The 25,291-nt window shown below is 40.4% G+C and overlaps 2 protein-coding genes across 3 annotated transcripts in view; both read right to left on the reverse strand.

Annotated features, from left to right (window-relative positions):
• LOC121935403 (cytochrome c) overlaps positions 1-522 on the reverse strand; it is a 3,340-nt gene extending 2,818 nt beyond the window's left edge. The window contains exon 1 of one of the 2 annotated variants that reach the window (XM_042476886.1): positions 386-522. The gene's annotated coding sequence lies outside the window, so the exon portion shown is untranslated. Of the gene's footprint in view, positions 1-361 lie in introns of both variants that reach the window. The other variant, XM_042476885.1, reaches the window with a different exon arrangement.
• A 1,508-nt stretch (positions 523-2,030) lies between these two features.
• C6H7orf31 (chromosome 6 C7orf31 homolog) lies at positions 2,031-23,639 on the reverse strand. The gene is made up of 8 exons (XM_042475550.1): positions 23,505-23,639; positions 20,617-20,787; positions 13,553-13,582; positions 11,039-11,139; positions 7,522-7,596; positions 6,680-6,859; positions 5,919-6,010; positions 2,031-4,046 (listed from the first exon to the last, which is right to left on the reverse strand). Exons 1-8 carry the CDS (start codon positions 23,636-23,638, stop codon positions 3,258-3,260), a joined length of 1,572 nt encoding a protein of 523 aa, XP_042331484.1. The 5' UTR covers position 23,639; the 3' UTR covers positions 2,031-3,257.
• Positions 23,640-25,291: the final 1,652 nt, after the last annotated feature.

The following is a 25,291-nucleotide window of genomic DNA, read 5'->3' on the forward strand; positions in this document are numbered from 1 at the left end:
TGGACTCCAGCTCCCAGAATCCCAGGCTACTGGCCAACGGGGCTGAGGATTCTGGGAGCTGGAGTCCAAAATCTCTTAAAGGGCACAGTTTGGGGACCAGCGCTGTACCCTTTGTATTATAACAGTGGCCCCCAAACTGTGCTCTTTAAGGGGATTGTGGACTCCAGCTCCCAGAATCCCAGGCTACTGGCCAACGGGGCTGAGGATTCTGGGAATTGAAGTCCAAAAAAACCTCTCTTAAAGGAGCTAATTAGCTAATGTCATCCAAAACGGAACTGGATTTGGGCGGAGCACGTGGAGGCCACCGCCGCCTCGCTGCGGAAACCTTCCCTCCCCAGGAACCGACCCTTCTCCCGCTTACCAGGCCGACCGAAGGAAGCGCTACCTGTCAGAAACTCGTGACTCTCTCTTTCAGCCCAAGGGCACCGCGAACTCAGGCCTATGTAACCGGTGTCTCCGCAACCTAACTCCTTTCCCGGGCCTTTCTTCCAACGGACCAATCGGGCTTCAGGGTGCGGGATAGCGATTGGGCCAACCAGGCGTCCGTCATCTCCTACGTCACTCAGCAGGGTAGGTTGAGACCGAGGGGAGTTCAGGTAACCGGCGAGGGCGTTGCGTCACGACGTGGTGACGTAGGGCGGAGCGGTCTGCGCATGCCCGGGATGCAGAGCGTGGCAAGGTCAAAGGAACGTGGAAGACCTCTGTCCCTTCTTTAAAAAAACCAGAGTCACGTGACAGTGACGTAGTTGGGGATTCCGCCATGTGTCTGGGTTGGGAGGGTGCTTTATTGCTCTGTCTATGGAGAAGGGTTCAGGGGGAGAAAAGGCAGCACCTCCATTCCCTGATTTACACATTCAGAGTTAATTACTATTGTATTAATTAATAGCATTTTATGAGGAATAATTAAGTGTTATGAAAATTAATTAAACACTAATATTAATAATTAAACATTATTAATATGAATAATAATTATAAATAATAGTTATTATTAAATATTTACTATTAATAATAACTGATTATGCTGCATTCAAAGTTAATTGATATTTTATTGAGTAATAATTGTTATGAAAATTAAACACTATTAATACTAATCAAACATTATTAAAAATAAGTATGGATAATAATAATTAAATATTTCCTATTACTACTACTACTACTAATTTATTATTATTGAGGTGCATTAAGAGTTAATTAATATTTTATTAATGAATAGTTGTTATGAAAAATAATTAAACACTGTTGATAATTAAACATTATCAATACTAACTCTGAATAATAATTATAATTAAATATTTACTATTAATAATACTTTATTATTAATTAAGCTGCATTCAGAGTTAATATTTTATTAATGAATAGTATTTTATGAGAAATAATTAATTATGAAAAATAATTAAATACTATTATTAATAAACATTACTAGTGGTAGTAATAATAATTTATTATTAATCTGCATTTAGAATTAATTAATATTTTATTCATTAATAGTATTTTATGCATAATAATTGTTATGAATAATTATTAAACATTGATAATAAATATGAATAATAATATTTACAATATTATTATTATTAATTAAGCTGCTGTCTGAAGATTATTTTACCACAGTTTTGAAAAATGAGTCCTCTGGTTGTCTTTGCCTGTCCTTGCACCTCTGGGCAAACGTTCCAAGAGTGACCAGATGTCCTAACTGCAAAGGACATTTGAGAAAATTGTAGGACATGACCAACTAAAAGCTAAAGACACCCATATGATTATAAATTCATGCTTCTTAGGCATGCTCAGAATGGAAGACATTTTGGAATTCCTCCTGGACAAAAGGTTGAAAGGTAGGACATGTCCTAGAAAAGGAGGACATCTGGTCACCCTGACCCCAACCTCTTGGAACATTTACTCAGAGGTGATAGGATGTGTGAATACAATCAGAGGACTCTACACCTGACCCTAACCCACATCCACAAGGGAGCCAAAGTAAAAGGTTTGTTGCTGTTGAATTCTATATTTCAATCAAGCAAACACTAAACTTTATAGACTGTTGCAAAGTCTTTTACTGCATAGATCATGAAAAGCTATGAATGGTTCTTAAAGAAATGGGAGTGCCACTACATTTCATAGTCCGGATAAGAAATCTGTACTTAGACTATTGTTAGAACAAAATATAGAGAAACTGAATGGTTCCCAATTGGCAAAGTGGTCAGGCAATGATGCATTATATCACCCTATCTGCTCAGATGCAGAAAACATCATACAAAGAGCAGATTTAGTCTCAGACAATGGAGAAGTGAAGATAGGAGGAAGGAATATCAATAATTTGAGATATTCAGACAACACCATGCTACTAGCAGAAAATATATGAGACTTGGAAACATTACTAAGGAAGGATGTTGGACTGCTTCCACATCTGAACATTGCTGGGCCCTCCCTGTTATACAACGCATAAAGGCACATGACAGACTGCCACCCTGTTACATATCAGTCAGACAATTTCACAATGCTTAAAATGCCATTACACAATTTAAAAAGGATGCCTCCTAATCTGAGAGGATTTGTCCATACAAATGCTTAAACAGGTCCTTAATACTTGCATATTTGCTTCTGTTTCTATGGTGGTTTGCACAATCAGGAAATAAAAGGAAAAGAGCTACAGGCATTCATATAGCAGTACACAATGTCTCAGGAAGACTTTCTGGCAATGCTTTTTGCTTTTTAACAGATATACTGGTTGTTCTGAGGATCTGTTGGGGGGATCATTTTGCAAGACAGGAAGGTGTTGTAGATACAATATATTTTAAACAGGATATATTTTAAAAGGATGGGGAAAAATGCTTTTTCTGGGCCTGAAATGAATGGGGGAGGGAGAAATAGAAAAATTGCTCATCTCACCCTCTAGTGGGCATAGAGAGTGTTTGGGGGGAATCACAAAAAATTTGGGTGCATTTTAGGGCCTTGGGGAGCCCCAAACAATCTTCACGAATGGCATGAGACTTATGGACTGTACTGTCTTTACCCCTGTCTCAGACTTTAGGGAGTCAGAAAAATGTAGAAATCTTTGGAAAAAGCTACCAGTAGTTCCTAGTTTATTTTCTGTCTGCCCCTGGTTTTGAGGACACTAGGTCAGTCTTTCATGTATTAATTGTGACTTAACACTTAACAGAGTGAACTCTAAAAGAGAGGGGGAAAAACACACAATTCAGCTGTGGTTGATGGAAACTCCAGTGGAGGTGTTATTGTTCCTTGTCTTCTGTTCTTTGAAAGGTTCAGTGATAGTAATAGGAATGAGTGCCCTGGAATTTGTGCCTTTTGCCTTCCCTATCGTGATCCCGGAGGTCCCTTACTCCTCCTCGAGTTAGATCACTCAAACGCTTGATAGCATCTCCCTTTGAAAAAGAATATTGTATATCCAGCAACTTTGTCTGGGGCCGGGCCACCCCACAATTAGGAATCCATCCTGGTAATGAAGGGATGACTGGGATGACTTTCAGATCAGAAGCAAGTGAGGGATCCTGTTTGTCCATGGGTTTCCTAAAACATACATTTTTGGGACCTGGTTTACTGAGGATAACGGGATGGTGCCATACAATATATGCATTTAACCGGGAGGGTGGCAAATCTTCATAGTAAATAGAATCTGCAGTCTTCAGAAGTGGCTCTGGTTCAGGTGGAACGGCAAGTTGCCTTTGGTATAACTTGTCTGTTTTCCATGTATCTGTGATTTTCCGATACTTGTTCTGTGGTGGTGTCTTAAGTTGACTAATTTCTCCCTGATACGCTATTTGAGGCTGAATCTGATCCTGAAGCAAGTATTCTCTCCTTCTCATTGCCCATCTGTCCACACCTAGATCCTGCTGAAATGCACCCGGTGATGTTTTGCTGTTGTTCCACACCACTAAGTTATTGATACAGTGAAGGGGAGGCCCATGAACATCTGAGGAGTCCTGGTGTTGAGGGTTTGAGTCTGAGATGTGACAAGGTCTGCCTTGAAGTTCACGGGCAATACGTCCTTCTAAGGGTCTTACTTGGGTAGTGACTGATGGAAATGATTCTCTCTGAAAACAAAAGGTTTAAAGTCACTTGCCGAGCCTTTATATTTACATTGATCGTGACACAATACAGTTGCTAGGGTAAAACTAGAAATGACATTAAATACACCCAAAACATAAATGGCCATTAAGAACAAAAAGAACTGTAGCAACAAACACGGAGCTGATAATTATCAGGATCACAATAGGGGTGGTTGAGGTGGAGTTAACCTCACAACAATCCTCAGTGAAACAGTTCAGTTGACACTGCTACTAATTCCCCCATTTTTCTATCTGTGATCCTGATTAATTACCAGCTTTCCTTAAAAAATCACTATTTAAACCAATTCCACACTGCCAAAGACAGCATGACTTTAGTCTGGGTTTAATTGTGGCTGCTATGATGGTGGGGTGTGAGGAGATATTTATGTCATTGTGTTGTAATGAAGTTTTCAAACTATATATCTGTTTGATTGTATTTTTGTTTTTATTTGAATTGCTGACAGTTGTTCTGAGTACTATTTTTGGCAGAAAAATGGCATTTGAATATGCAGAATGCACCCCCATTCCACTCCATGGGTGCGATTAGCTGAATACTGCTTGTGTGTCTTATCTATTAGCTACCCAGAGTGCTATTGGATACCCTGGTATTCTAAATGGGACTGTTGTTGTTAACTGCCCTTGAGTGGACTTAGACTCATGGCTACCTTGTGGATGAGACATCTCCAAAACTCCATGTCTTACATTGTTCTGCTTAAGTTTTGCAGACTCAACCCATGATCTTCCTAATTGAGTTTAGCCATTTCTTGGCTTAATCACTGACAGATTATACTCTTAGATGTAGAAGTGATTTGTGGATGTATTCATATGAAAATATAAGCTCACATTGTGTCACCTGTGGTGGGTCATTTTGTGCAGCATTCTGCTTATTGTAAGATTTGTTTGCAATGCAGGGGGGCATGGCAGTATCCCTGACAGATGGTGGGACTCTAACCTATGCATAAATTCCTGTTGTAGACCCAAGATCACCATTTCCTGCAGCCATCTGTTCCATTGCCAGACAGTTTAGGCTGTTAAGAAGCATCTGATAATGCCTCTTTGCAATCACCACCCATTTGTACTAGTCCTCCCTTGAGAAATTATTTGCGCAATCTTCTATATGACAGTCCTTCAGATATTTGGATCTTCCAGTAACTTTGCGACTAACTGTGCTAAAGAAATTGTAGCATAAGCTTTGTAGGCTGCATCTGCACTGCAGAAATAATGCTGTTTGACACCACTTTAACTGTCATGGCTCAATGCTAGGGAATCCTGGGAATTGTAGTTTGTTGTGGCAGCAGCACTCTCTGACAGAGAAGGCTAACTGTCTCACAAGGCTACAATTCCCAGAATTTTCTAGCATTGTGCCATGGAAGTTAAAGCAGTGTAAAACTCCGTTATTTCTGCAGTCCAGATGCAGTGAAGATGCCAAGAGGAGGGGGAAAAATCTACAGGTAGATGGGAAGAGGTCAGCTGAGATGCAGTGTGATGCGTCTCCACAGAAATGCCATCCCTCTCTATGTAATACTGAGTGATTAGATGCATCTGCATTGACTATTCACACAGCTGATGATGTGAATCTTTTAGGATCCTGGTTTTAATGTGGGGGGGGGGGTTGTCACCTCCCCCAAAAGTTTATCGAGCACAGCATGTGAACAACACACTTTCTATCTGCATTCATTCAGGATTAGTTTGACTGTCTAGACAAGTACTTGGTCTGATTCCACAGATGCACTGAGTGAGTTGTTGCCCAGGAAGGATCTTTATAACCAGACTATTTTAGGAGGTTTTTTTAAAAGGTGATTTTAGGAGTTGTACTTTAGAAAGCTGTTGTCAAATGGTTCCTTTCCCCATACTTACAAGCTCCACATCTTTGCCTAGTTCTCCAGTGGCTCTGCCTATGATTTTGGCATCATAGTCGTCCAGTAACAGCGGGTTCATGGAACCTGTGTCTTAAGTAAAACAAACTGGATATTAATTGAGACATAAATGGAACCCACCACTCTTCTGGAGTATCACCTGGTACAGTCCATACTCTGCAGTGACATCGCTGCTAAAAGGGGTTTAAATATCCTAATGGTACCAGATTTTGGCAGATTTTGGAAAGTAAGTTGGGCCAGTCCTGGTTAGAACTTGGATAGAGAGTGCCAATGAATGCATGTTCTGTAGGCTATATTTCAGAGGAAGGAACTAATGAAGGCACCCGTGAGAATTCCTTGCCTAAGAAAACCATATGAAATTTATGGGGTCACCATAAATGGACAGACGACCCTAAGGCACATACACACAACACCAACAATATTGGATATTAATGTATGGCAACACTGTTTTATTAGTGTACTAGTTTGAGGATTGAACTATGGCTCTGGAGACCAGGTTTGATTCCCGCTTGGCCCTGGAAACCCATTGGGTGACCGTGGGCAAGTCGCATACTCGTAGCCTCAGAGTAAGACAAAGGCATCCCCCTCAGAACATACTGCCACCACCACTCCCAAATAAAATCCAACCTGTGATAGGTTTGCCTTAGGGTTACAATAAGTTGGAAACAACTTGATGGCATACAACAGCAATAAACCTGCCTGCTTTGATGTTTAACACTTTGGATTGTTAAAAATCTGTACCTGTGTAATCACGTTTGTAAGTTGTCAGCCAGAGAGCCTTCTTGACATTCTCCAGCATATTAGCAGCTCTGTATGAGATATCAAGTTCTGGGGGCTTGACAGCTAATTTAGAGGATTCAGTGGATGAAGCATTTGGATCATAAGATGTACCATTTTCTTCTGCAAACTGAGAAATCATGTGTTAAAAATAAATACATTCTAATCAATCAATCAATCAATCAATTTATACCTCACCTTTCTCCTGCCAAGACACCTGGCCAAGGCTGCTTACATAATTTAAAATGTTTAGCTAAAAATGTACCATTACAAAGTTGTTGTTTTTTAAAACTCAGTTAAGCCTCAGTTTTATAGCATGGCCCCACCATCTCTGTTTGGAATAGTTACTACCCCATTAGTTTTTCTTAGCTGGATACTTGATGAATGCTAGGAACGTGACAAGCTCCCTTAATGTTATTGTTAGACACTGTCCTATGTAATCAGTATTGCATGTACTGACTGGCAACAGATACTTGGGTTTTCAGACAAGGGTTTTCCACCACTATTTCCAATAGCATGCGCACCCATGCTATCAATCCTATGAGACTTGAATATGTGTGAGCCTCCATTTTCACATGGGGATCCAGAATGGATCCCCCACGAAAATGGAGAGATAACTCTATATGCTTTAAATAAAACTGAGGCTTAACAGAGTTTTAAAAAACAACAACTTTCCACCAGTGAAGAATGCTGAGACCTGCAGTATGATTCCCATCTTTGATGTAGGGCAAAACATGTGTTCCACTAATAAGTGTGGGTACTGCAGTTGATATTATTCCAACTTTTGTATCTATTACCTACATTACAGGATCCATGTTGTCCTCTTACCTCTCCATTAATATTGAACGGTCCATCAGCCCCTTTATTTCTTTGCAGATTACCTGTAGGATGTAAATGAAAAATACTGACTCATAGTATGGCATTCAAGAAGCTCAAACAAGAATACACTTCTCAGTTCTAGCCTGAGCTACAATAAAATACTTTTATTTGTCAAGAATTTTGCTGAAGTGCAGATTAACTGGATTGGCATCACTTGTGTCCTTTCCTTCTCTTTTATTGTGGCTAAAAAGGAAAGTAAAAGCAAAACAATTGCATATAAAACCACTCCCCCTCACTGTAAATACAAAGTGGTGACATGCGAGGAGAGGGAGACTGACTTAAGAGAAACTAGCTTGGGAGAGTAAATAGTTTGTTATTATGTACCTTCCAGTCGACTTTGACCTATGACAACACTAGCATAGGAGTTTCTTGGCAAGGTTTGCTATTGCCTTCTTCTAAGAAGAAAGAATGTGATTTGCTCAAGATCAACAAGTTTGATTTTCTTTGGCTGATCGGGTCTCCTGGGCTCTTAGTCTAACACACAACAACAACATCATGGTGGCTCTAATGAGTGAAGTGGGGAGGGGGGAGAATTAAAAAAACAACATTTTATCTATAGGGGAAAGAGTTTTATGAAATACAATACATTGAGAATGAAATCTAGGGCAGCAAATAAGAGTTGCAGAGAATAATTTGGGGAAATACCCGCTACACCTTGCTACTTCTTGGAGTCAGCCCTGCATATCATGGGGTTTCCCTATATGACTGTTCAAGGATTGGGCTCCGTATGAAATTTCAACCTTTTACAAAATTCTTTTAACAACAACTGTGAGCGAAAGGAGTGTACTTGAGAGACAGCTGCTTCAATACATAACCTTTTCTAATGATTTTTCTGCCAGGCCTGGAACACAATAAATGAAGAGTGGGTAGGGTTGCCATGACCCGGGAACAAGCAGGACATTCCCATTTTTTAGGGAGCAGCATGGTCCTGTCCCGCTTCCCTGTTTGTCCCAGGTGGTCAGGGCTCCAATCTCCCGAGTCTCACCCGGCCCTGCCTCACCTCCTTGCTGCCTTGCGCGCTTGGCACGTGCACTCCGACAAGGCTCAATGGTGGAGCAGAGGCTCAAGCTCCTCCAATTGGCCTGCCTCAAGAAGAGGAGGAGCTTGAGTCTCTGCTCCTCCACTGAGTTTGGAGCGCAAGGCAGCAAGGAGGTGAAGTAGTGGTGGGCAGCCACCTGGCCCCGGTATGGAGCTAAGGAGAAGGACGTCTTGCTGCGGTGGGGCTTCCTTCCCCTCTTTGGCCCTGCTGCCCGGGATGGAGCCGAGGAGAAGGATGCCTTACTGCAGTGGGGCTTCCTTCCCCCTTTGGCCCCGCCGCCCGGGACAGAGCCAAGGAGAAGGACTCCTTGCCATGGCCCTGCTGCCCAGGACGGAGCTGAGGAGGAGAAAGAAGCCTTGCCACGGCAAGGCCTCCTTCCCCTCTTTGAACCCGCCAGACCCTCAGGGTTGTTTTTGTGGTCCCCAGGGCCCTTCTGAGGCCATTTTTTTTTTTTTTTGCAAAAATATACCTCCCCTAGAATGCCCTCAGAAACATTCTAAGAGGTGTAGAGAGAATTTCCTCCACTTTTGGAACTCCCTTCCCCCACTAGGAATAAAAAACAAATTTTGTAAAAGTTTTTTTAAAAACCCACTCTGTAATGCTCCAAAATGTCTGCTGTGGGAGTGGGCTGCCTGCATTTCCACCACACTTAATGGATATTGAAACCCAAAACACGGTGAATATACCCCACACATTTCCAAGAGGCGTTTTGGATCAAAACATTTATTTATTTATTTATTTTTGAGGGAGCAAGTGTGGCCCTCCCAGCATTCTTAGGGGGGGCTAAAGTGGACCCCTAGTCTTCCACAGTTGCTCCCACCTGCCTTAGAATATAGAGGATTATTGTCTACAGAGTAGGCCATGTGGCTACCCTTACCCAGAAATTCCTCAAGGCAGTGTTCTCACGGCTGTAATTCTTAACCTGATAAGCTTTGCTTGGAATAGAACGTGTCCTCTGATGGTACCTTTGCAAAGCAAAAATAGAATCTCTGTGTTGCTCCACCTCCATACCTCTTAGGGTCAATTGAGATTAAAATTTAGTTAGAACTGGAAAAATTACAAGGAGAGGAAAATTTTGATCCAAATTTTGTGTATAGAGTTTAGCAAGCTACATTGTTAGGCAAAGGTGACACTGCCTTCAGTATTCCTATTAGCTACCAAAACGAGCATTTTAATTTAATTTGACCAGCTGGTTAATATCATTAATCTCTAATGAGTAAACACTTCTTAAACACTTTAGCATGTGTAACCATGGAGTCAGACTGGATTTATTAGTCTGGGGCTTTGCCTTTATCACATTGTCTCCAGATGCCTATAATCCATTTATTTGTTTATTGATAACTCTTCAATGTGATTTCCAGAAAATTTTTCAAAAAACAAAAAAACAAAAAACAATTAACATTATCCATTAAAATCTCTTTCTCTGTTCTTGTCAGTCGAACTCAAATCCATTTGAATGAACTTCCCCTGCTGACTATTTCAACAAATAATACATTGTCTGTTTAGGATGGATTTTCACCACAGATGTTGAAGGAGAATCTATTTAAAGTTTGCAGACCCAAAGCACATTGAACAGTTACTGATGGAGATTTCGTACTGAAATGGTGTTGGGTTTATTTTGTAACAGAACTTTGGGAAACTAGATCTAAGTTTTAAAATTATGTGACCACATTATGTCATGTTGATAAAGGATTCTGTATTGACTCTTAGGGTCACCATAAGTCAGAAATGACTTGAAGGCACACAACTGACTCTCATGCCTCCTCTTCAGCTGGTTTCTGCTTTTGTCTAAGAATATTTTCCTTCATTATACTAATGTTAATGTATGAATATAATCAACACTCAAACAGAATTTGTGGAGGTCCAGAAGCTGAACATTTCAACCTTATTCCTTCCTTTTCTGTGGGTTATAACACAGCTGTCAAAAGATAGGTACAGTAATGCAATACTCATGTACCTCTTTCAGCCCCTACACTCCAATAATGTTCAGAGTTGTCTTAATGTTATGAATTCTGTGGTGTGCTGGCTTACACAAGCAGAAGTGATTTTGGGTTGTGACAGCTGGTTTCTGGTGAGGCTATTTTTGAATATTTTGTGGGTTTTTTTGGGTGGATTTAGGAATATGGGTAAATGAGTACAAACTGTTGCTCTGAGAGTGGCAGTTCAGCATTTTTGTGTGCATTGGATTATTTTAATTTTGGGGGAGTAAGAGGAAATTTTGGCATCTTGAGAGTGTGTTGGAGGCTGTAAATAAGTCCCCTAGGGCCACTTGGGGCAGACAGACCATACTTTCCCCAGCCCTTGTGTACAGCTATCCCGTATGCACACATTTTATTAATCTCTAATAAACGTATTATTACCAATAACGTAAAACAAAAAACTAATAGAAAAGAGCTATGCTTTACCTTTGATATCAGTACTGCCATGGATATAGGGATGAAAAGGCCGATAGCGGTTCTCCACAAGGTATGTCCCTGATGTCTTATTCTTTGCATCCTTTATACATCTAAAGAACACCACATATTATATACATATTTCACAAGGAGACACAGTAAGTTAATGTACAGTAGGGGTATGTAGTTAGTTCAGATTGGAACGTGGGCAACAAAATAGATTTTTTTTGTCTTCTACATATGTTGGTTTCTCTCTGTCTTAAAACAAAGGGAGAAAAATAATAAAAATAATAAGAAAATACAATAATCTAGATCCTATGAACTGTATTTAAAAACAGGCCATTCTGTTGGCTGTGGAAGGAAATAGATCTACAAACTCAAGTTCTTCCAAACCTGACAGAAGAAGTTTCATTTGTAGTGTTCATGTTCAATTGCAACTAACAGCTTTTCCTTCAACAATTTTATCTGCATTTTACTTATATTATAGAGATAAAGTGATGCCTAAGAATTTTCTATAAGAGGAGGAGGCATTCCCGTACAATTTGTCTTGTCTCCCCTAATATGTCATCCCCATGCATTTGCCCTTCTCCACATGTGGACAATTCAAATGCATTTCTGTTTTGTTTCTCACTGGTCTTTTGCACACTTTCAGAAGTATAGGGGTAGACACTGTCTGAGTCTGGAACTAGCAGAGATTTGGAGAGAAGGATGGAATAACCAGTAGTCTCAGTCAAGACTCACCATGTGAAATGATGCACTTTAGCTATAGGGAACTAATTATACCGAGAGCTTATCTTGGGCAAGCCATGCAGAGAAGGGCAGGGGCTATGCAGGGACAGAACTTATGTGAAGGGTAAGGAATCTCTTTCAACCTGAGGACCAAATTCAATGGCTGGGAGATTCTGTGGGCCCAAAGATATGTTAGTTTATACCCCAATACATGTTATCTTAAAGGTCTTCCTACCATTTGCTGTAACACGGGATAGGTACTTTAGTCTTTTTGAATGAAAGAGAAAAACTATACAACAATTAGGAAATCACCAAAAAATGATGCACAGGAAAGGGAGCATAGCCAAAGGGCCGTACAGAAATTCCAGGCTTAGATCCATTCAGAGTGTTTGAGGCTTCTTGGTTTGCTCTCTGGCAAAGTTTTCATTCATTTCCAAAGAAGTTCTGTATGAGACATTACATGTGGACCAGTCATAGTCTAATCATTGATCTACTGCAACACAACAGTATTGTCTCTTTACTTTTCATTTGAGGAAACTAGCAAGCATGTGCTGTAATTTTCTAGCAAAAATAAATAAATAAAATACATGGACCTTCCTCACTCACCCCCATAAAATTAAGGAGGTTTGAATTTTGCCTGTCAGCCAGCTTCTGAGTTTTTCAGGAGCTCTTTTTGCCCCATTGCTATGGTGGGAAGAGCTTGGAACCTGGATAGTAACATCAACCAGTTACATAAGTTTAGGCTCAGAATTTATAACAGTAATGTGCATTTGGCTTCACTTTCTTCAAAATGTGGTAATCCAGCCCTGCTAGGATTGGAGGTGCTCCTGTTTATTCTGCTGGATGGAGGCCTAAAATTCTGCCAGAAATTCCTGCTCTTATGACACCAACTGCCAAGGGAAAGAATAGATGGCCATAAACTCTTCTGTGTGTACAATGCTTGTAAAAGTTGGGCCCGTTACATATGGCGGTCTGTAACGTCCACACCGGCCTCACTCCTAGCACGTGACGGGGGCGTAATAATGGCGGCGCCCTATACACACAGGCGATGCCATTATTATGTGTCGGACGCATAGCGTCCACACATCGCACGGCGCTTATGATGTCGCGAGTGCACCATTGGCGCCTTACGGCACCCTTTTTGCTCCACGCGGGAGCCGCACAGTTTGGCTGCTACGGCTCCGTCACGGAGCAACCAGCAGCGCCAGCAGACCACCGCTTTTAGGCGGTCTGTAACGCGCCTTAGTTACCCCAAATGGTAATTCACCAGCATGGCCATTGACTACGTACCCCAGATGTATTGAACATTTCTGTGCATTTTGATCTTTGAACTGCTTTAGAGAGAAGTTAAGGATAAAAAGCAAGCAGTTAAGTGTAAAATATAGCGTACAGCAGAAAAGTGCTTTTTTAAAATCTGCAAATATATCTGAATCTCAAAATCAAATGTTGCTAAATCTAGTTGGTCTCAGATCAACTCTCAGAATAGATACTGGCCATGTTTATTAAGGGGTCATGAGATGGGCTCCTAAAAAGTAATCTTTTAAAACAGGGAACTGGTCCCATTTTCTTGTATATTTCTTTTAAACTAAAAGCCTGCTTGCAAAGGCAATTTTCTCCATAAGCACTAGACAAAATTCTTATAGTATGCCACTTCTCTACAGAACATAGACTCCACCGTATTATGTCATGTTGTCATCCAAACCATTCCCCTTCAGTTCATGAGGTGTGTTTGGAGATTCTGACAGATGGCATTCTGCAACACAAGCTTTATTTTAATATGAAATGATGTATACTTACTGCACTGAATTTTCTGTTAGGTCAGGAAGTCTGTCATAAGAGAGAGACAAAGCAATTTTTTTTCATTATTTTATTTCACATGTATTCTACTTAAGTTCATGCATACAGACATGTGGTAGCTGAATGATCAGGGAAATAGATTGTACTCATGAATTCTTGCACTGAATACTTACATACAGTTGGTAAAAGTGTAGAGTCATGATGGCTGGGCATAATTCAAGGGAAATTGTAATAGGAGTGTTTTGATCACTCTAGCTCTGTCTGATAGAATAATTTAAGTGAGAGGAGATAAACCTTCTCCCCAAATGACCATATCAACTACTGCCCTTGACTCATGGTGGCCCTGTGGGCACTGCTCTGCTTAGGTCTTGTAGACTCAGGCCCATGACCTCCCTGGTTGAGTCTAGCCATCTGGCATTTGGTTTTTCTCTCTGTCTACTGCCTTCTATGTTTCCTAGCATTATTGTCTTTTGTAATGAGTCATGTCTTCTCATGATGTGGCCAAAGTATGACAGCATCAATTTAATCACCTTGGCTTCCAGGGAGAGTTCAGGCTTGATCTGTTCAAGGAACCATGTGTTTGTCTTTTTGGCTATCCATGGTAGTCTCAGCACTCTTCTCCAGCACCATATTTCAGATGAACTGATTTTATTTTTATCTACTTTCTTCACTGTCCAGCTCTCACATCTGTACATGGTGGTGGGGAATACAATGACTTGGACAGTTCTCAGTTGTATATCTTTACTCTTTCTGATCTTGCTTAGTTCTGTCATGACTGCCCTTCCCATTCCTAATCTTCTTCCTATCTCAGCCTCTGCTCTGATTAATGTTTGATCCAAGATCCAGGAATGCTTTATCTCCTCCAAAAAAACTTTTATATGCCTATCCTTTCAGCCCTAGAGGATGCAGCACATACAGTGACTTCAAAATACTAGGTGTATGGTAGGGGCCAATAAGGGAAAACAAAGAAGATGGAGAAATAGAATGTAGTATTTTGGAAGAGACCAGTCTATGACATTTTGTTGTTATAGATTAATTTTTCTCTGTTGCCCACAATTATAACATTAAAAATATTTGTGTGAGACCTAGCTATGCTTAAAAGGCAATTCAAGAAACAACAAATAGCAATCTATCTTTTGCACATGCTAAAACAATTCATGAAATGTAATGTGTTCATTTTCATGTATTCTGCATCTTGTGTAAAGGAAAGTAAAAACTCAGAGTCAAGTGGAACTGAACTTGCACCTGTTTACTATAGAGACTGTAAAATGATTCACTGTTGCACAAAACTATAAAGTGATTCATTGCTATTTAAATATTTACAGTAGAGCATGAGACTATAGATTAGGGATGTAACTTCAAAACATTTTTCTTCAGGTGAGCCAATGTAAATCATTGGTCATGAAGAATATCCAAGTTGTTTTTGTACATTTGTGTAAAATGTGCAGTATTAGAAAAATGTGTCCATTCACCTTTAATGGTCCATGCTTACAGCTCTCTTAAGTCAAATCTATTTGTCCACTTTGTAAGGATATCTGCTCAAATTTTGGGGAATATTAATTAGCTCAACACACCAATATGGGGCTCCTTACAAGTACCCCTCTCGGATCGAATCCCAGCCTGTTTACGAAGGGACCAGAACTTCCAGGAACTGAGGCAAAGGCAAAGTCTTTGAATTTTAATCTAGTTTATTGATGCACAGGGGGACACATTCACACACATACATTCACTCATGCAATCACTCAAGGCTAATAGAAGAAAGGGAGGAAAAATGGAAAGAGAACACAAGGCCTGCTAATGGAAATACTTGCCTGCAATGGTTTCCCTCGGAATCAAGGTAGCTGCAGCAACACTGAAGGAAAATGGGGAAAGGGGTGTGTGGAACCAGGAGAAGCAGACTGACAGAGTGCCTGCCTGCCACCAACATGGAACTTCGAACAAATGAAAACTGGACTTTTTATAGGTTCCTAGTCACGTAGCCAGTGGAGGCTCTTGTCCTACATCAAAGTAAACCAAATTTACACATCACTTGATCCATAGGCATCCCCAGCCATGGGAAAACTATTGTTGCCGGAATGGCTTGTGTCTGTGAAACATCTCCCAGTCATAAATCTGTCTCCTAGGTGTGAAGGAATCTTTCCTGTTTGCAACTCCTAAGTAAGGCTGCTGCCTACGTGGTCTCTCCGCTTTCAGGTCATGGCAGCCAGGGGCAGCTCCCATAATGCCTTTCATTAGGGTCATCAGGAGACATACTTCACCCTATAGATGCAGAGCTTGCTTGGAGGCCTCTATGATCAAGTGATGCCAGGGAAAAGGGGCCACCTGATTACCTCCACAGATGCATTTTGGGATAGGGATTTTGGGGGTATTTTTATAAAATTCCAGACTTGATAACAACTTGAAAACCCATAACAAAAGAAGTCCCAACAACAGATGAATGGATGAAAAAATGCTAGAAGCCATAGAAATGAATGTACTGACAAATGCAATACAGAGAACGCCTCGAGAAGAACATGGAAAAAACATGGAAGATCTTCATTGATTATTGTAAAGAAATGTGGAGTTATTAGAAATAGCATAAGCTCCTTAAATCAAAAACAAAATGAAAATTAGGAAAAAGTTTGAAGTAACAAGATCTTTATAAAGAGAAATGGTAAAGATATAAGAGTACACACACCAAATACATAGTGTCAAAGGAAGTTATGTAAACAAGAAACAATAAAATATAATATCGAGTCAAATATTGGAGGGAAAAGGGTGTGAGTGGGGAAGGGAATAGAAAATGTAAAGAATGTAAAGAATATACAAGACATGTAAAAGATACTTTTAAATAATAGTAATAAAAAAGAGTTTAGTGAAACTAGAGTCCTCAAATTAAAACTCATATACTTAAAAAAAATTAGGTAGGTAAACATAGAGGGGCGTTGGATTTCACAACCATCATACCATGAATATTTCTCTGATAAAGTTATACAGCAAATTTTTGTCTTTCAACACCATATCATAAAAATTCTCACACTCCGTGGCACATTCTTCTGGTGTGTTCTATATTCTAATTTTCATGCATACTGGTTTGTTTCAGCATAAGTTAAACTGAACACCTCTTCTTAACTGCCATTCTATGGGTAGTCATGGTTGTAAATCAGAAATGTGGAACAAGTGGCCCTCCACTGGTTGTTGTGACTGCAGTCCCCATCATCCTTCACCACTGGCTGTGTTCGCTAGGACTGATGCAAGCTGCAATCCAACAACTTCTAGTGGGTGAAAAGTTCCCCACCCCTTCTATAAAAAGGAAAATTAGTAAATAGGATACCACTTTTGTGTTTCATGCATTTCCATTTCTACACATGTTTACAAAAAAAAAAGCAACTCCTGGGATGTTAAGTGGGGCTTATTCCCAAAGAAATGTATATGGGACTGCAGCCCTATTAAATCAGTAGTGCTGCTGACATATAGAATTTTAGGTTGGACGAATTTACCTCCAGTCCCACAAGTATTTAAGCAGAGTGGAGTGAGAAAATCTGGGGATGGGTTTGTTTTGGGGACAGCTTGATTTCATTGTTCAAATAAAAAACAGCTTGCATGCATTACCGGCGCTATGTAACTATGGTTTTCATATGATGTAAAGTGAGGTGGTGAAATAAAGGAATGTACATATGAATCATGTTTTCATTTAGACTACATCCCCATGTTGTAGTCCAGGGGTGAAACTGACAAAAAGTCTTTGTGTAATTTGCCATCTACTTAAGAGCAAGATCAACCTGTCTGCTCATGTGGCGGAAAGAGGTGAAGTGGCAGAATACACTGTATCACTTCAGAGGTGGTGGATTGTGTTTATGAAATGTTATGTAATTCATAGCAAGGAGGAAAGCAATGCAATGTGAAACAGGCTTGTTTAGAAGCTTTCTCCCACCCAGATGTAATAGTGAGAGTAGTTTATTGGGTGGGCAGTTCAAGTGTGTTTTCCCCTACCTACAGTCTAAAGCAGAATAGCCTAGTCTATCATCTAAACCTGCCATGTGTGCAGACCAGGTCTAAGCTATATAGACCAGGAGTGAGGAAACCCTGGTTCCTCCACTTGTTTGGACTACAACTCCCATAATTCCTTCCCATTGGCCATGTTGGCTGGGGCTTTGGGGAAATGAATGCCAAAACATCTGGAGAGCCAAAAGTTCTGCTTCCCTGATCTAGCCTGCACTTTCTCAACATTTCTGGATGTGATATTTTAAAAAAACAGTATATCAACACAATAAGGAACATCATAAGTGAAATAAACACATCCTAAAAAAAGGATCCTAATAATAAAATCAAAACATGAACAAGTATTGAGCATGATTTTGGATGGATTGTAGTAGCTGTTCCTGGAACATATCCTGGAAAAGCCCTTTGCATTATTCTTTCTCAGTGATATAAACATTCAAATTGGAATACAGCATTAACATCTACCTTGGTTTTAAAGTCTGCAACTTTGCCTGTTTTGGTGCCATCAGGTGGTGAAACTATATAGTGCATTCGTAATTGTGCAGTACATGGAATTAGCTCTGATTTTTAAACAGGAGCAAAGAGAACCATTTTATACAGTTATTGACCCATCAGTGCTTAAGCCCTGCACTAAAATTTAAAGCAATAGCTACAGCACTCTAACTTCATCTACTATTTGAAGTCAGATATATAAAAGTTTAACGTGTGGGTGAAATCTTCCAAAAAAGGTAGCAGTGTGTTAATCTGCATTTTGTTGTGGTGTGGCTTCATGTAGTTTCCAACTTATGGTGACGCTAAGGCAAACCTATCATAGGATTTTCTTGGCAAGATTTGTTCTGCAGAGGTTTGTCATTGCCTTCCCCTGAGGCTGAGAGCATGTGACTTGCCCAAGGTCACCCAGTGAGTTTCATAGCTGAGCTGGGAATCGAACCCTGGCCTCCAGGTTCATAGTCCAATATACATTTACTTGCAACCAAATCCCATTGAACCCAATGAGTAGACATGTATAAGGTTGCATTGTTAGCTTCTTGCAACAAAGGCCTGATACAGTTGGGCAGAGAGCACTGTCCTTGGGCCAAAATTAGGGTTTGGAGCGCGCAGCAACTGCACGCTCCTGCACCCTAATACGGAACAGCGGTGCCATTATGGCAGCCTCCAGTCCACACAGGGGCTGCCATGATGATGCAAGATAGCCCTATTCATACAGTATCCATGAAATGACTGTCTTTCTGTGTGCTTTTGTTTTCTACAAGGAACCACTTTTCAGTCTGTTGCAGGGGAGAGAAGGCTTAGCTGAGAAGGCTTCCTGGAGTCAGTACTGAAACAATATGATGCCATTAACTATCACCACCAGCAATCACCACTGGATGCAAGCAAAAAGGAAACCCAAGCAGTGTGTTCTGTATTTTGCTGTACAACATCCTGTAGTTGGCAAATGGATTATAGATAAGAACTTAGACTGGAGGGAAAGCCACCCTTTGGAAAGGGTGATCAGCTGAACTCTGCTCTGTTACTCAAAATACAGTAATCTCTCCTGAGTGGGTCTTAGCAAAATGATACAATATCCCAAGACTGTACAAAATTGTGAAATATGCAAGCTTGATCTTCAGGATCTTTTCCTACCCCAAATCAGATCCCAGATTCCAGAGATAATTTGCTCCCAGGGACAGGTCTACTTGAAACTTCCACCTATGCCCAAGAGCTCTGATTCCTGAGAAGAAGATGCCTTGCTCCCATTTCTGGAGGCCTTTGGCTCACTCATTTACCTTGGCTTATCCCTTTCTCCTTTCAAGCTAAAGCCACTCTCTCTCAGGCCCAGCAGAATTCAGGATTTGGGCCAGAGCAGTACATTAGTTTATTTTCTTCCTTCAAATTCTGGCTCTGATTTAGAGGACCTGGGTTGCCTTGTCCTCCTCTTCTTTGGATTGCTCCAACTAAGAATGCAGTGATCTGCAGTTTCTCCCCAAGAAGATCCAGTGGGATCATCAAAAGGTACATTTTGGCATATTTGGGAGAAGCTGACAGCACTGTGCATCCACTCCATCTTTTTCTGGTGTGTCTGTGAAAGTATTACGTTGCCCATGCTTTTGAACCCACCTCTCTTTTTCTTCTCCTGTTAGCAGCACCTGAACTTCATATTGCTTAGCCTCAGATCCTCTGAAGCCTTTTGAGTTTGCTTATCTGCGTTAATATTTTCCCTGTCCTTAAGCAACTGTTCTCTATTAGCTTGTTATTTGTATTTTGCCTGTACTGTTTGCCATTTATGAAACCTACCAAAATGTTTGCTGTTCCTCAGTGTAATCACTGGATATACAGTATTTTAATTCTTGTGTGTGTTTGATAAAATGCTCCTTTAGATAGCACTGTATAGCTATAGATTATTAACGGATTATTAACTCCAACCTACTTAAGACACACAACTGCCAAGTTCACCTGCTCCCTTAATGGTGTGTATACTCAGAACATGTGTGAATTCATAGAGATGTTCTAAGAGAATACCTTGTAACATAATGAAATTCCTCATTTATCTAGAGGTAGTGAATTTTTTTAGGTCAGCCCCCCCCCCCCCCCCTTTTGGATGATTTGAGCACATGGCCAGAGTGGGGAGAGAGTGAGAAAGCATAATGTTGGGAAAGAGGGTAACATTTGCGGTAGATTGGCATGTTATTATTTGAGGTGGGTCATCACCCGTCCTCACTCCTTCCCAGGAATTTTCTCAGAAAGACTGGGCAGCAAAATGCATTTTTAAGAAATTATAGAGGGGGCAGAGAGAAAGAGGAGAGAAAGGGATGTGTGTGTCTCTCTCTCTAGTTTTCTCTATCCAGTCAGCATGGAGTAATGCTTTGAGTGCTGGACTAGGAATCTAGAAGATCAGGACCATGGAAAACTGCTAGATGACATTGGGCAAGTTACACTTTCCGCCTTAGAAGAAAGCAGTAATAGACCTCTCTTGAATAAATCATGACAAGAATACCCTATGAAAGAGTCAGTTTGAAGGCATGACACTCCAGTATTTCCAAATTTGCTTCTGGATTCAAACAATATCTAGTCATCCAGAGGTATGATGAATGCCAGTAACTTACCTTTGTGGTGCATCTTTAACATTGTCATAGCAGTGGTGCTCATGGTTGAACTTGTAAGGTGGCTCATATTTCCTGTGAGATTCTGGGAACATGAGCTGATACGCTGGAGATTCCTGACCTCCTTTCATGACAGGCTTGCACAATTGAAATGTTTCCCTTAATTCCTCATACCTGAAATCAGACCAAATATTCTGAAAGAACATTTGCAACCATATGATGTTCAAAACCAGCTGTGGACAATTTGATTTCAAAAGCCCCAACCTGTGGCAAAAGTAACTGATCCCTCCCCTGGGTATAGAGAATGAGAAGAAGGGGAGGGGGGAGATTGCAAAACTGTGACTCCACTCATTTTTTTTTTACCCTGGCCACACTCTCCTGGCATCAAATCTACCTCCCTGCCCATCAGCAAAATGTGGCCCAGATGGATTACTCCATGGAAATTTATGCTCCCAATAAGAAAAGTCTCTTTGTCCTCCTTTACTAACAAGTTAAGCTTGTTTTGTAGTCTAGTTGCTAAAGACTTGCATGTCAGTATTTTTCATCACTTTTAATACCATTAGCCTAGTTGAAAAGCGCATAGCAAATTAGTATGTCCCATATTGCAAGCTAAAATTGATTGACAACCTTTTCAAGAATTAGAAAGTATTTCTCTGCTTTAAAATATAATGATCTTTTAAATATGTGCAAGTTCCCTTTAGCATTTTGTACACTCAAAGTTATCTGGATGTCGTTCATACCAGAATGCTGGCTCAAGTGGGCTTTAGCTTGATCCAGCAAGGCAGTTTATGTGTTCTTGGCATTTAAAAAAAAAAGCATCATTATTGGATCATGGGACTGAGTAGGCTGAAACTAAAGAAAATGTTAATAAATCATGCATGACTTCTTTCTCCAGATAAGTAGACTCAAAGAGTAATCTTTGTCCTAGAGTTAAAAATGCATGTTACAAACAATGGTGGTGGACCAAGCAGAGAAATGTGATCCCCCATATTGTCATGACTTTATCTCTCATGATTTAACAAAATAGTACAAAGCTAAAGTGAGGAAGGAACAGTGGCATCACTATGGGGGCATTGGGGGTATGGACCACACCAGGTGACATTCTAAGGGGGGATGACACCACTTCTCAGACATCTGCCTTTGGGCAGAAATGGACTGTGGTGTTTGCCTGCATTCCTTTAAAATGCTGAAGGGAGAATTTAAGTGGGCTGAGGCTTAGTGGGAGGAGAAAGGACAGGGCCTAGTTTTTAAATTTAAAATTTTAAAAAACAAAATCTTTAAAAAAACATCACATTTTACCAAATTTTCACTTCAACTACATGAAACTCTGTATATTCCCCCTGAAGACACAGGTTCACAGTTTGGGAGTACTTTTGGACTCAGCTTTGAACCTGGAGGCCCAGGTTTCTGCTGTGACCAGGAGTGCTTTTGCACATTTAAAACTTGTGCGCCAGCTGCGCCCATTCGTTGAGAAGCCAGATCTGGCCACAGTGGTACATGCCTTGGTTACATCACGTTTGGACTACTGTAATGGGCTCTACATGGAGATGCCTTTGAAAAGTGTTCGGAAAATTCAGCTGGGTCACAGAGCAGCTGCCAGGCTGTTGGGGCAGATTACAGAGACCATACAATGCCCCTGTTGAAACAGCTTCATTGGCTGCCAGTTTGTTTCCAGGCACAATTCAAGGTGCTGGTTATTACCTACAAAGCCCTACATGGCTCAGGTCCACACTATTTGGCTGATCGTGTCTCCTGGTATGAACTGGCCCAGATTCTGAAATCCTCTGGAGAAGCCCTTCTCTCCGTCCCAACACCATCACAAACACGGTTGGTGGGGACACGAGAGAGGGCCTTCTCAGTGGCTGCCCCTAGACTCTGGAACTCCCTGCCCAGGGAGATCAGAATGGCTCCCTCCTTAATGGCCTTCTGCTGGTAGGTGAAGACCTACCTGTTCACACAAGCGTTTAAGGAATTGCTATAAGGACAGGCTGGGATATTGGACCATTTTAAAAAATTGATACAGTTTTTCCCCTCTCTATATAGTTTTATCTTTTTAAAATATGTTTTATTCTTTTAATAACTATCTGTTTTAATACCGTAATAATTTAATTCCTTTTTAATTTGCTTTTTTAAATAATGTTTTTAATTGTACTGTTTTTAATGTTGTGAAGCTTCTCTGAATCCCAGTCCTGGGAAAAAAGCGGGATACATTTAGGCTCTGTGTATTATATTGCAATTTAAAGGTATAATTTTAATTTCGCTAGTTGTTTATGTAGCAACTATTATCATTACAGTCAGTAATATACAGGAATTATGATTAGTGAGTAACATTAGTACAAAAAAATATTACTAAGGATTCTGTGTTGTGTAGTATGGAAGGAAGTCAGTGAGGTGGGGTAACAGCATAAGTTACTGCACCGGGTGACATCAAACCTAGTGACGCTACTGGAGGGAAACAACATTTGTGGACACTCCCTCAGCCTCAGAGGAAAGCAATGGCAAAGCCCCTTTCAACAAAGCTTGCTAAGAAAACCCTGTGATATTAGGGTCACATACATTAGAAATGAATTTAAGAATCATCGATGTAGTTGAGTTGGGCAAGAAGTCATTTATAAAGATAGTGAACAACACTGTGCCCAAAATAGAACTCTGCAGCACTCCATCTAAATTCTCTCCAAAGTGATGAGGAACCCTTTGTGACCACTCCTTGGCTTTGGGCCACAAACCAGTTAAAAATCCACCTAACAATGACACTGTCTAGCCTATATTGTCTAGCATTTCCTGTAAAAATATCACAGAGAGCCTTTTTGCAATCAGGATTGCAGCCATAATGAGCCTATTTTTACTATCCAACCATACCAAATACTGATGAAATAAAAATAATTTCTTACCTCTCTGGTGATATAACAGGGCCTGGAGGGATATGGAGTGGAGTCAGGTGATTAGCAGATTCCAAAGTTTTTGTTACTAAATCTGATGCATCTTGCACATCATTGTAAAAGGACATGCCTGGATGCACCTCCATCTTGAACAGCTGTAGGAAGGATTCATATACAGGCGATTCGGTGGTTAATAAGACCAGCTTCTGTGTTTGTTCAGATTAGACATTAAAGGTCTGCTTGCAAAAGTAACTAGAAATGACTTTGTGACAGAGCCCACTTTTCAGATTTCAACGCAACATTAAAAGAGTTTGGATAAATAAACAAGCATTTAGTGATGAACACAAAAAGGGAAAACTTGAAAATAATAGCATTTCTGAAAAAGAAGCTGCACATCCAAAGGGTCACAATTTCAGATAAAGGCAAAGTCTTGCATTGAAGGACATGTATGACAGGGGAACTGGAGGAAACCCCCCCCCCCGCTTTCAATCTTTATGCATTATTTTGAGAGGAATATGTATGTAGGACAGTTGCTACAGAAATAAGTTAAATCAGTTGCTACTGGTGGCTATGCCATGAACATTTGTACCAGTTTGTTGTAGGAACATCAGACAGTCACTCGAGTATGTTGTGTTGGTCCAGATGCCCCTGGTGTTAAATGACATCTCATTACTTTTTATTTTATGAGATAGCATTTCAAGATAGGAAAGGCAATAAGATATGTCATTTCAACACAAAGTAGGCTTTTGTTTATTTGTTGATGTTTCTGTGTGCCTTCAAGTAGTTTATGGCAACCCTAAAGTGAAACTATGATGGAGTTTTCTGGGGCTGAGTGTGTGTGACTCGCTCATGGCTGAACAGGGAACTGTACCCTGATCTCCAGAGTTGTAACTCAATGCTCCAACCACTATAGCATACTGGCTGTCACTCATTAGTACTGCTGTGTTATCCCGATTTCCTTGAACTGTGAGATGATGATGATGATGATATGTTTATTAATATTTTCCCGCCTCTCCCAGGTGGATCGAGGCGGGATTACAACCAATGAAATATATACAAACACATCAGTCAAATACAATGACAATAAAAACTAAATCTATCACAAAATAATGATAAATTATACAATAGTCAAAGAGGTTGAACAATATCTTTTACACAAGGTCAGGTGGATAAGCTCACCAGAAGAGATCCGTCTTAATCGCCTTCTTAAATACTTCCAAAGAGGTAATAATAATAATAATAGTAAAATTTTAATTTATATTTCCTGCCTCCCCCTGCGGATAGAGGCGGGATTTCATCAATAAAATAATACAGTACATATACAAAAATACAGTCAATAAAATACCACATTAATAGTAATTCAGTAAAGTAGCTAGATCACTATCTAATCATCAGATAATCATACAGTCATAGTCTAGAAGTGAAACATCTCATTTCATGGTCTCCTATACAAAGTCGGGCGGGTAAGAACACTGGAAGAGATCCGTCTTAAGTGCCTTTTAAAAGGCATCTAAGGTGGTAATAAGACAGATCTCTTCTGGTAGACTATTCTACAGTTTAGGTGCCGCAGCTATAAAGGCTCTGTGGGAGTCATAATTGACCTAGTTTTACAGTAGTCTAATAAATTCTTCCTGGATGTTCTGAGAGTGCGGGGCGGATTGTGTAGGGAAAGGTGTTCCCTCAAGTAACCTGGGCCCGAGCCATGTAGGGCTTTAAAGGTAATAACCAACACCTTGTATTGGACCCGGAAGCTAATCGGCAGCCAATGAAGAGATTTTAACACAGGTGTTATATGGTCA

This window comes from Sceloporus undulatus, chromosome 6, assembly GCF_019175285.1.
Source record: "Sceloporus undulatus isolate JIND9_A2432 ecotype Alabama chromosome 6, SceUnd_v1.1, whole genome shotgun sequence".
Taxonomy (NCBI): domain Eukaryota; kingdom Metazoa; phylum Chordata; class Lepidosauria; order Squamata; family Phrynosomatidae; genus Sceloporus; species Sceloporus undulatus.